The sequence below is a fragment of the Micropterus salmoides genome, unplaced genomic scaffold, assembly GCF_014851395.1.
Source record: "Micropterus salmoides isolate LMB-PRFRI ecotype aquatic unplaced genomic scaffold, ASM1485139v1 Ms_hic_scaffold_9, whole genome shotgun sequence".
NCBI lineage: Eukaryota > Metazoa > Chordata > Actinopteri > Centrarchiformes > Centrarchidae > Micropterus > Micropterus salmoides.
The window spans coordinates 11535364-11547485 of record NW_024044681.1 but is presented as its reverse complement, the minus strand read 5'-3'; the positions used below and the strand labels follow the sequence as shown (position 1 = coordinate 11547485).

The window sequence follows — 12122 nt, the reverse complement described above, 5'->3', positions numbered from 1 at the left end:
CTCTGGAGCTGTGGAGTCTGGATCTGTGGCTGCGGGTCACCTGCTGCCCCCGTGTTCCTGCTCGACACCCTCTGCTACAACAACTATTGTTACTAGTCCTATTGTTATTATTGTTATTATAATCATTAACATTACGATAATATCTGTACCATTTTTCATTTAGTCTATAGCAACATCACCTTTACTGTCTGTACCTCTGTGTGTATATAGTGTAGGCTGCCTCCCTCCCCTCTCTCTCTCCTTCCATCCCTCTCTTTTTCTCTCTCTCTCTCTCTCTCTCTCTCTCTGGCCGCCCACCCACCCTGAGCCATGGTTCTGCTCGAGGTTTCTGCCTCTTAAAAGGAAGTTTTTCCTTGCCTCTGTCGCCTAGTGCTGCTCTTGGTGGGAACTGTTGGGCTTCTGTAAATAGCATCACAGAGTACGGTCTAGACCTGCTCTTTTATGAAAAGAGCTGTGCGATAACTGTTGTTATGATTTGGCGCTATATAAAAAAAATTGAATTGAATAACCTGCAAGCCCTGCTGGAGCAAGAGAACTACACAACTCAGTATTTAATGATTAATTAGGCTATAATCAAAACCCATGTTAAGTCTAATTTTTGGGACAAACCGGACAGGAGTCGGGACAACTCCTCGTAATTCGTGACTGTCCCGAATTCTTCGGGTTGTCTGGTCACTCTAGTTGCAACTCTAGTTAAATGTACAGCTTTGAGTTCAGCGAGGACACTTTGTTATGAATTACATACATTTTTACCTGACTATGGTATATTTTGCCATACATTTGCTTTACACTTTAAAATATGAATTGTGCTAAAGTCTTTACCACGGACTGGCGAAGGGGAGAAAAGAGACGGTGTAGGCAGCGCTCAGACACAAGTTTTTAAGGTGGTTGCCTGGGTTGCAGGGTTGACATTAATCCTTCCTGCCCTTTTCTTCACCCTGAAGTCTTGAGGCTCCTTCATGGAGGCCAGCAGACAAAACCACTGAGGCAGATAGTGAGTCACTAAACATCTTGGCTAGAGGAAGAACATCCCAGATGGAGTGCTCTTGATCAAGCAGATGGTCTTTGCAGATTTCAGGGTGCTGGTGAAGTGTAGGACTGTGAAGGACTCAGCTTTCTGAATGAAGGTCACAAGGACTTGGCAGATTCAAATGGGTACTATTAGCTGTGCTGGCATATGGTCATTGGATGGCATAGAACACATAGCCTAGTGGGTTAATAGATATAAATAGGTTAAAGTTTTCCTGTGGAGTTTTTGACCACTAGTAGTTCTTTTTTACAACCACGCCTGCCACGCAAGGCCCAGTCCTTCATATAATTTAATGCTTTTCAGCTGATTGACAGCTGTTGGACATAACGAGCGACTAAGGCTATTAATGTGCCCACAAAGGCAGTGAAGAAGAAGACCGAAAGCTATGGTGCATGAAAGCTAGTGAACATGGGTGTAAAAATTGTACAATTCAAAAATATTAAAAGAATATCAGCTTTAGAAATGTTTTATGAGGAAAGAAATGCACTCCGAATATTTGTTACGCCTCAAGGATACACACAGTGCGTGTTGCTGAGGACAAAATGTATGTAAACATAACTTTGTTACAAAAAACCTCATCAGGGCACTTTTAAACCATAGCATTGTTATTATAACACTATAAAAACACTTAATTTGAGGTTCATTAAATTTGGCTGAAATTAATGAAGTAGTAGTAGTAGTAGGAACTACTACTACTGTTTTTAATTTAGTATTTTTCTTCAAGGTTTGCATTGTACTGTACCTTGTAACTCTGGTTTCCTACGACGCTTTATAAATAAATAAGGGGAGACCGGGTAAGGTTGTAACATGGGTCGGTTGTAACGCGTCCAATTTCTCCAATCATGATTCTCCAATCAAGTAAGCAAGCTATTTGGATCACCGCTACACACACACACACAGACACAGCAGTTATCTATAATAAAGAATTTAAGTGTTGAATATAAAGCATTCGATATAATGTATTTCTCATATTTTGTATTACATAATGTTACATTTCACCCCAGCGCATGTTACAACCAGAGACTGTATAAAACAAAGTTTTATTTCTTCTGTTTGACACTAAACCATGCATATTCTGTCTGTGTTGCAGAGATGACCGTAACACCATTTAATAGCAGACACATATCATGTGATACATAGCTTGTATACCATTTTGAATCAATCATAAATTTATTCTACTCAGTGTTTCTATAATTTGCATTGCTTGTTTGCATCATTTTAATATATTTGCTCATTTAATGTTTTATCTATACAAAGTTTTACTAGAACAGAAAGTTTTGTTTTCAATTGAGTTTTATTATTGTTAATAAATTACTATACAAAGGATACCAATGGCCGAAGAGAGGAACAAGATCTCTTGCTGGTGAATCCAGTTTTTGTTGGAAATAGAACAGGCCTCTATTTAAAAACCTTTTCTCTTTCACTCTCTTGATTTGCCACTTCCTGTGTGGATAATTTTTCCCACAAGTGACTGCACCATCCACTCTGTGCCAGAATTTATTTTAGGCAAAAGTGTGAGACCAAACTTACTTCATTAGTTACAGGATGTACATGTAGGGCGTACGTCTAGGTTGGATGGCAGAGTCTTTGATTTCTAAAACTAGATCTGCCAAAAGCTATTATGAGATGACTTTTCAGTTTGGACAAAAACACAAACATCACACTGTGAAGTTTGATCATCTTTGTAATGAAATGAAATATGTTTGTGTGCAAATGACAGGTCTTGTCCAGCGGTGTGTGATAATCCAGAGAGATGAAAATGGCTTTGGGCTGACCGTAAGTGGAGACAACCCTGTGTTTGTGCAGCTGGTAAAGGAAGGTAAGTAAGGCTCTTACACACACACACACACACACACAAACACAAAAACACCCATACGTTTGTCTTTCTATGCTTGTGAGGACCCTCACTGACATTATGTATGCCCTAGCCATAGCCCTTACCTTAACCATCACAACTTAATGCCAGACCCAACCCTTACCTTAACCTCATTCTAACATTAACCATAAAATCAAGCACACCTGTGGAAGCCTCATCTATGACTGTTCTGACTTTTGTGTTATAGATGGGGCTGCAATGCGAGCAGGTGTTCAAACAGGAGATAGGATCATTAAGGTGAGCCTTAAGTATTTATTTCTTTTTTTCCAGGTTTCAGCAACTGAGCATCTCTGGGTCTGAAAGTCAGTTAAAGGATATGTTCAGCCTTAGCTTTTTTTTGTAGGGATCCGACTTCTTCTGGCTAGATACAAATTCAGGTACCTAAAATTCTGCCAATCCTAAATACCGAGTCAATGCCAGAACTCTCTTAATTTATTGAAAATTCACAACACGTCAACTTTAGGTTAAGTTAGCTAACTGGCATCGTCAACACTTGTGGCTTAAATGTAAAAGGCCTTCCGCTGCCGTCACATTCAAATTTATTTATTGTGAAGTACATGCAGGAAGTAACAGCAGCAGCTTTTACTCGTCAGAATTATCTCACTGCCCCATTAGCACAGAAAGCTTTATTTACCGGGTTAGGGTTAGGTCGAGGCATGATCGCTTTAATAAGGTCGGAATCAGATTGGTGCATCCAGTCTTAACCAGCCAGGTGTGGGGAGTCACGTGTGGTGCTCTGACAGAGGGCCCCTGCTGTTTAGGGGTTAAAACAGCTGATGCATTATGTAGTTTGGGCGACGCTACGGCTTAAAAATGATCTGTAAAATATTAACGATGATAATATGTATAATGATAAAAGTTGAATACTAACAGGCAAATAACATGTAACTGGAGAATTACAGAGAGGCTAGAATTGATCCTTGTGGAATGTTCTTCAATTCAGTGCTGTACTTTGGAGCCCTACTTAATTATTCAGGTGGTTAGAGGATACGTTAGGCCACTTTCTGTTTTTGTTGCAGACAAAAAGTCCCTTGAAAAGGCCAAAACCAAAGGCTGATATATCTTATTCCTCTGTGCCGCAGAGCTCTATTGTTGTCCAAAATAACTATTAAAAACACATCAGTGAGCCACAGCGTTTCACTGGCTGAATGTAGCCACCGTAGTTTATTGGAGTTGATCCCAAATGCTCTGTCCTGCTGCTGTAAAGACTCACTAGAGGCTACAGCAATCTGCATCTGAAAATAGTCCCCTCCTCTTGATTTCTAAAAACTACAGTGGCCAGCAGTTTTGGGGAAATTATGTAAGCTTTAAAAAAAATGTAAGTATATTGTGAACTGTTTAAAAAAAAAAATTCCTCTTCAGCAGTCACAAATGGTCGAGGGGCTGAGATAGGACTGAAGAGAAATATATGCCAATGCATTTTGTTTTCTGACAGGTTAACGGGACCTTAGTTACAGATTCAAACCACACTGAGGTTGTGAAGCTCATAAAATGTAAGTATGAACTTCTGATTATATCTCATATTTAAATGTCAGGGCTTTTGATTGCACTTTAGGGACATAATGTTAACTACTTTGCAACAAGGGTAAGCAAGTCTTGTAATGGTTATTAATGACTTGTCATCACTAGGTTACGGAAAGACATGGACGTAGCACGTCTACCAAGTTCTTTGAGGGGTGTTTTGAAACTCTGGAGCTCGAGTTTTCTGCTTGCAGCCATTTGTTTTAGTTACTGGAGCCATAAAATTCATATTTGGGCTGACAGTTGTGGGCTGAGACATCTGTCAGTCAAACAAACATGCCTCCCAAACATGCAACTCTTGAGTCTTAGTTGTTGAGATAATAAATATTGGGATTTTATTTCTAGAGAGAAACATTAGGGGTTTTTCCATTCACTTGTGTGTACAGCTGGCTTGGACAAGACATAATTCATGACATAATGTATCAGCATTATATTATTATTTTGTTTTCATTCCCTTCATGCGGTCAAATGTTTTTCTGACTGAGCTCTTTCTCTCAGCTGGTTTTGCTGATCAGATCTTCACGGTGGCTTGGATGCTTTTATGTATGAGTATTTTTCTTTCTCATCACCCTCCCTTCATTCCTTTCCCATGACTCCTCTCTGGCAGCGGGCTCCTATGTAGCCCTGACAGTGCTGGGGAGGCCTCCAGGGCTTCCTCAGATCCCACTCGAGGAGGGAGAGGAGGAAGAGAGGGAGGAAGGGGCAGAGGTCAGCCCTCTTTCCTCCCTCTCAGTGCCCCACTCGCCTGCACTGCCCGGTGGGGAGCAATGCAGGCCCCAGGAGCACACCACCTCATCTCCGTCAGATGGGGTAAGGAAGACGAAGAGAGTAATATCTTCTTTTTTAAGAGCTCTATCTCTTTTATAAAGGATGGGAACACTTCACACAATATTAAGCAGCATACAGATAAATACAAAACCGGTTGTGCCAAGATTTCCTGATGAGATCTGATGTAAAGTTCTCTTGTTGTGTATTTATGAAAGATAAAACATGTGAGAAACAGACAGTCAATATCTGATTTTGCTGTTAAAATCAACTTCTCCTGTGTCAAAATCTGTTACAATCCCATGGAAGACCAAAAATACAAATAAGATGTAGTTTTATAAAAGTATGATGTATAAATACAATACTGAGTAATAGATGAATATCATGAATTAAAGATAAAGAATTTAAAATACTGTAGGCCTTTTTTCCTGAAACCATGCGCAAACCCCTCCATTATTACTATCTGCCTTATTTTGTTTTTATTTAAGGGTGAAATTGATTATAGGGATACATTTTCATATAGACTTTATAATGCTTCTACTGTAATTGCCACTGCAAATATTTTAAGGAGATATTCTAAGCTTTATTGTCTGTGATTTATAAAAAAAAAAAAAAAAAAGCATATAATTGTTCATGACCAATACTATCGCTGTGTCAACAGTCCACAAGGTTCATTTGAAGCCAGTAACTTACCCAACAGATGCAGGCTACTTCCATAGGAAAACTGTGACAGGACTGTGTTTGCATGATGGCTGACATCATTAAAATAAGGCCCTGTATGTTAAGGTCGCTGTAAAGGTTGGCTTTATAGGAATATTGTAGGAATATTATATTGGGATATTTATATATATTATATTGCTTTGATATTGATAAGTTGAGAGAACTTACTTAAGATTACAATATAAATTTTTACTTTTGTAACAAAAGCTGAACAGGTTATAAAGTTGTTTCCAAGTGTAGCCTCTCTTATGTTTCTGTTCAAACTTCTTCTCTATAGCTCTCAATGGTGAACTGAAACTTCAGTCTCTGAAATGATGGTATTTTTAACTGTGACAAAGTTCATGATATCAGCAGCTTATCTGGCTGGTTCAACCCACACAGCTCATTATTTTTAATTAGCCCTATCGTCTCAGTCCATTACTGTGAGCTTTTGCCAAAACAGCTGCGCTCTGTCAACGATGAATTTTTTCCACGATTTGTTTCTTTGTTAGAATTATCTACTTATTTGCACCGTGCACCATCTTTCTCCTTCAGCTCTAATATTGAATGTAAAGACGTGGAAAACTAAAGTAAAGTAACTTTGTTGTTGTAAATGGTCATGTCAATCATAACCTTTATTTATCTACAAGTGTCCACATTCCCCTTTTTTCTTTTTCACTTTGAGTCTGATTAGTATCACTTCTCTCTTTTCCTTTGAAAACCTAAAGCTTCAATCACAGTTGTGTATAATAGGAATAATTATGTAATAATGTGTTTTTTCAGTGTATCTGACTATTTTACATCAGTGTTTCCTCTTTTCTTTCCTTATTTAAGGGTGAGAACAAAACCATGCACAACCAGAAGGCCGACATCCCACAAAAGATGCTAATCAAGGAGCAACAGGACTTACAGGTGTGTGTATTCTACAATGAGGTTTTTATTACTGTGTTTTCTTGGACAAAGCGATTTTATATAAACTGGATATTACAGACTCCTGAATGTGTTGATTATGGTTTGTCTGCCTTGTATCAAGTTTCCACCAGTTAATTTATTATCACATTAATCATGTCAAGAGATCATCAAATATCTTTTAAGCATACTTTTTCATGTGTGGCTTGTGTCTACAACACTGGGCTTCTTTGGGATTTATGTGGGTTAAGGCAAAGGAGGAGGAGTACAGCAGAAACCCTCGGCCTAAACTACTGAAGGAGATCCAGGAGGCCAAGAAGCACATTTCCCTGCTGCAGGAGCAGCTCAGCAAAGCAGCATTACAGGTGTTGTAGAAGCACACACACACAACCACACACACGCACACACACACACACACACACACTCATCATCACTCAAAATGTGTTCAAACTCTTTGTCTTTTGCATTCTTTATATCCTGTGACAAGGGGTGACATTTTATAAATTAAACTTAAACTTTTCTGTCACTTCCACACATTTCACATTAACACAGGTCACTGCAGGTTCTTTAATCTACAGGACCTTTGGTAATTGCAACTGATAGACGGTAAACTGATGTACACGTGTGTTTCAGGATGGAGCAAAAGGGTGCAGAGATGGTGAGGCTGAGGAGGGGGGCCGTGAACCTTCTCTAAAGGAACAGACCCCGTCCTCATGGGGTGACAGCGGTACTGACGGGCCCTCGACCAACAATAACTCTGTGGGTATAATGACAGAACACAGCAATTAATGTGGTGAACTACATGACCTAGAAGCACTCTGCCCTTACTCTGTCAAGTGTGTTTTTTTGCCAGCTGTTCAAGGTAGTGTAGGTAGATGCTTAAACGAGGATTGAAGCTTCAAGTGTCTCTGTTATATCACTGTACATTTGATATCTTTGCATTTTGGACTGTCGGTCAGATGAAAAAAGCAATTTGAAGATTTGTATTTGAACTCTGAGAACACAATTTTCTTGTAGTTTACACTTGATTATTCATATAAACTATGAAGAGAATAGTCAATAATGTTTATGTAAAAACCTTAGACAGAACCTCCATGACTAAAATAGCGATGTCAACGTAATATGAAACTTTTCATACTGTATGTGGTTTGTGCTTTATGCAATTTTTATGACAAGAACTAATTTACCATGGATCAGGTGAAGTACCCACGATCTAATGTTAAAGACAACAGGAAGCCTCTCTGAAAATACAGCTTACACAGGCTCCCTTGTAATAACAATCTTTTTTATCTCAACCTAATCTTACTATAAATAGGGATAAAATAGTCCTACTTTCCAATCTCTGGGGATTTCCCATTATTCAGCACTAGACTAAACAATCAATTTGGCTTAAGTGCTGTGTTGTTCTCTGTGTGTATTTGTGTGTGTGTGTGTTTGTCTGTGTGTATTAGATGCACAGCAGCCCCCTCTCAGAGAGTCCAGGCAAAAGAGAGACACCGTGTCAAAGCCCAGACATCATCCGCCGAGACGGCCTGAACTTCTGCCCATCACCAGACACTGGGGACACTCCTGACACAGTAATATTCTCTCTCTCTCTTACACACAGACAGACACTCTGAAGTATGATTATTGTAATACCTGTGGTTTTGTAATATCACTGTGAAGTCAATTTGAAGACAAGCTGAAGTATAATTTTCAGTGGAGTACAAGTGGGCATGTAATGGTGTGAGTTTGTCTATCAGTGCATATAATCATGCCAATTTTTTTACTCAGGACTCAAGTGCCCAGTGTAGTATGGGTAGCCCTCCGTACCTCCTCAACCCCCAGATCATCGGAGCAGAAGATGACTACTTTGACTCACAGCAAGAGCAGGTATTATATAAAAACAATTATGTGCCAATAGGACAAAAAGTTGATTGGATGAAACATAATCTACACGAACATTTAAATAAAATAAAAAAAATATGGAAACAATAACCATGTTCCCCTGAATGAATGATGCAGTCACCACAGCCATTTCATTAAATTCAGACTGCTGATGTGGAGTTACAGGAGCAGTTTGTGGTTTTGAATCGATTTAATGAATTTGACCCCCTTCTCTCTCTCTTTCAGATTAACGGACAGTGTAGCTGTTTCCAGAGTGTAGACTTGTTGAAGTCTCGGCCGGCTCATCTCGCTGTCTTCCTCCATCATGTTGTCTCGCAGTTTGACCCGGCGCCTTTGGTATATATGCAAACAAACACACACACAATGGGTCACACACACACACACACACACACACATATATATATATATATATATATATATATATATATATATATATATACAGTATATGCAGACTCATTTAAAAATTCTCAGTAACTTCCTGGAAACTTCCTTTAACAGCTGGGCACTTTAGTTTTTAGCTTACATTACTCAAACAGGTGTAATAACTGTGCTTGTGGGGGACTATTTCCATCTGTGGATTATATCACATTTGGTGCTCAAGGGATTATTTACTACAGCATAAAAGTGTATTTGTGATTAATTCAAAAACACATTGGCTATGATTATTGTAATGAAAGGTCATGTCACTTAGTGTTACAGTGTTGCTAAGGAATCTGTCATGAATAGTTACAATAGGTGTATAATGCTGTGCTGAAAAAAAGAGATGTGGATAAGAGAATGAATAAATATATAAATGAAAGCAGGCGAAGGATTGATCTTTGAGGAATGCCTTCACTGATCTAGAAGAAGCTTTGAGTTTCCGATTGAGAAAATGTGTATAATTTACTAAATGAGATGCGTGACTTCACATTGACAGCAATATGATGCTCTTTCTCGTCGTCTTACTTCTGTAGCTCTGTTATCTCTACGCTGACATGCACAAGCAAACCAGCTCCAAAGAAAGCCGGCGCTTCTTCCTGGATTTCCACTCACTCTTTATGGATAGAACAGCAGTAAGTAATTCTGCTGCTTTTTTTTTAACCAAATCAATTTCTTTTCTCTCAGAATGCATTTCTGACTTACTGAATACTTTATTTATTTGTTAATGTAACTAACAAATATAGTTACAAACTGCATAATTCATTTTGTCGTTGTCTTTCCCAGAATCTTAAAGTACCAGTGCCAGAGGCCATTTCAGCTGAATTAGGTAAGAGATTAAAAAATACACTAAAATACTTCTAAGATTTCTTCAATGAACTGACTTGACATCAGTAAATTTTGGCAACCTGCCATTTCGCATTTGGGTTTTGTTTATGTGAGATATACACTGAACAAAATTATAAACGCAACACTTGTTTTTGCCACCATTTATCATGAGCTGAACTCAAAGATCTAAGACTTTCTCTATGTACACAAAAGGCCTATTTCTCTCAAATATTGTTCACAAATCTGTCAAAATCTGTGTTAGTGAGCACTTCTCCTTTGCCGAGATAATCCATCCATCTCACAGGTGTGGCATATCAAGATGCTGATCAGACAGGTGTGCCTTAGGCTGGCCACAATAAAAGGCCACTCGAAAATGTGCAGTTCCATCACACAGCACAATGCCACAGATGTCGCAAGTTTTGAGGGAACGCGCAATTGGCATGCTGACTGCAGGAATGTCCACCAGAGCCGTTGGCTGTTTATTGAATGTTCATTTCTCTACCATAAGCCGTCTCCAAAGGCGTTTCAGAAAATATGGCAGTACATCTTTAGAGAATTTGCCAGTACATCCAACCGTCCTCACAACCACAGACCACGGGTAACCACACTAGCCCAGGACCTCCACATCTACCATCTTCACCTCCAATATTGTCTGAGACCAGCCACCCGAACAGCTGCTGCAACAATCAGTTTGCGTAACCAAAGACTTTCTGCACAAACTGTCAGGAACCGTCTCAGGGAAGCTCATCTGCATGCTCATCGTCCTCATCGGGATCTCGACCTGACTGTAACTTCGCACAGCCATTGAAGGGGAGTGGACCAACGTTCCACAGGCCACAATCAACAACCTGATGTGTTGCACTGCGTGAGGCAAATGGTGGTCGCACCAGATACTGACTGGTTTCCGGACCCCTCTGGACCCCCCCAATACAGCGAAACCGCAAATTTTCAAGTGGCCTTTTATTGTGGCCAACCTAAGGCAATACCCATACTGTCCGATCAGCATCTTGATATGCCACATCTGTGAGTTGAATGGATTTTCTCGGCAAAGGGGAAGTGCTCACTAACACAGATTTTGTCAGATTTGTGAACAATGTTTGAGAGAAACAGGCCTTTTGTGTACATAGAGAAAGTCTTAGATCTCTGAGTTCAGCTCATGATGAATGGGGCAAAAACAAAAGTGTTGGCGTTTATAATTTTGTTCAGTGTAGTTGAGAGTTTCAGAAAAGACTATGAGTTAAGAATGCTGTATCTTACCTTTTCTCTCCACAAATTATTTACTGACACCGGTGATCTTTTCCTCCTAAATAAGTGTATAAACCTGCGTACCTCACTGTGAGGACCTCATTTTAATTCTATTTGTGTAAGGAAACATGAGGCCGGGGATATCAAAGGCTTTAAAATATGACAACTGTGGAAAAAACTGATTTTATGACAAAGAAATTGTGTTTAATGTGGATCAGTCATATCATGGCAGGTATCCAAATTGACTAATAAGGTCAGTATCAGATACTGTTGTAGTGTTTCATCGGGACATCTCTAACGTCAGTTCAGAATATTTTACCACAATTAAGGAATCAGACAAGTAGTTCAAAGAGGTGGACAGACACATAGACGAAGCGTCTTTTCAGAAAGATTCATAAATGTTATTGTGCCTGCTTTCTTAATTATTCCTGGGGTGGACTATTTTGTGTGTTTGTGTCTCTGCACAGAGAAGCGGAGGTTGGAGTTAATCCCAGAGGAGCTCTGCAAACAGTATACCCAGGTGTTACAGGACACACTCTTACCAGACCTGCACAAGAACCTGGATGATTTCAGGTAAGAGTCACAGAACTATATAACCACTGTGACAATAATGATCGAACTTGACCGAAGTCTGTTATACTGTAGGTTAGTTGTAAGAAGGTAATATCTCTATATATCTATATCTATATCTCTGTGAATGATGTTATTTGTGTACCTCTCTTTATGTTTATGTGTGTGCAGACAGAAGCGCAGCATGGGTCTGACTCTGGCTGAAAACGAGCTGTCGAAGCTGGACTTGGAGCGTGGAAAAGATCAGCAGGCCTTGGAGAAGGAATGCTCCTGTGCTGAACACATCCTCTCCAAGATAGAGGATATCTTGTGAGTCCCTGAGCACACTCGGACCTATAAACCTTGTTTTATTGTGCGTGTGCTAACCCTGAGCTG

General features: G+C 39.5%; 1 protein-coding gene across 3 annotated transcripts in view; it reads left to right on the top strand.

Moving 5' to 3' along the window:
• The window catches only part of LOC119895875 (rho guanine nucleotide exchange factor 12-like), a 44062-nt gene that overhangs the window by 18057 nt on the left and 13883 nt on the right, over positions 1-12122 (top strand). For all 3 annotated transcript variants that reach the window (XM_038709267.1, XM_038709268.1, XM_038709266.1), the window contains exons 3-16: positions 2751-2849; positions 3094-3143; positions 4342-4399; positions 5035-5237; positions 6726-6803; positions 7052-7165; positions 7434-7559; positions 8252-8377; positions 8574-8672; positions 8913-9023; positions 9641-9739; positions 9891-9933; positions 11645-11750; positions 11919-12056. In XM_038709267.1, the coding sequence (XP_038565195.1) occupies positions 2751-2849; positions 3094-3143; positions 4342-4399; positions 5035-5237; positions 6726-6803; positions 7052-7165; positions 7434-7559; positions 8252-8377; positions 8574-8672; positions 8913-9023; positions 9641-9739; positions 9891-9933; positions 11645-11750; positions 11919-12056 (1450 nt within the window). The remainder of the gene's footprint in view (positions 1-2750; positions 2850-3093; positions 3144-4341; positions 4400-5034; positions 5238-6725; positions 6804-7051; positions 7166-7433; positions 7560-8251; positions 8378-8573; positions 8673-8912; positions 9024-9640; positions 9740-9890; positions 9934-11644; positions 11751-11918; positions 12057-12122) is intronic.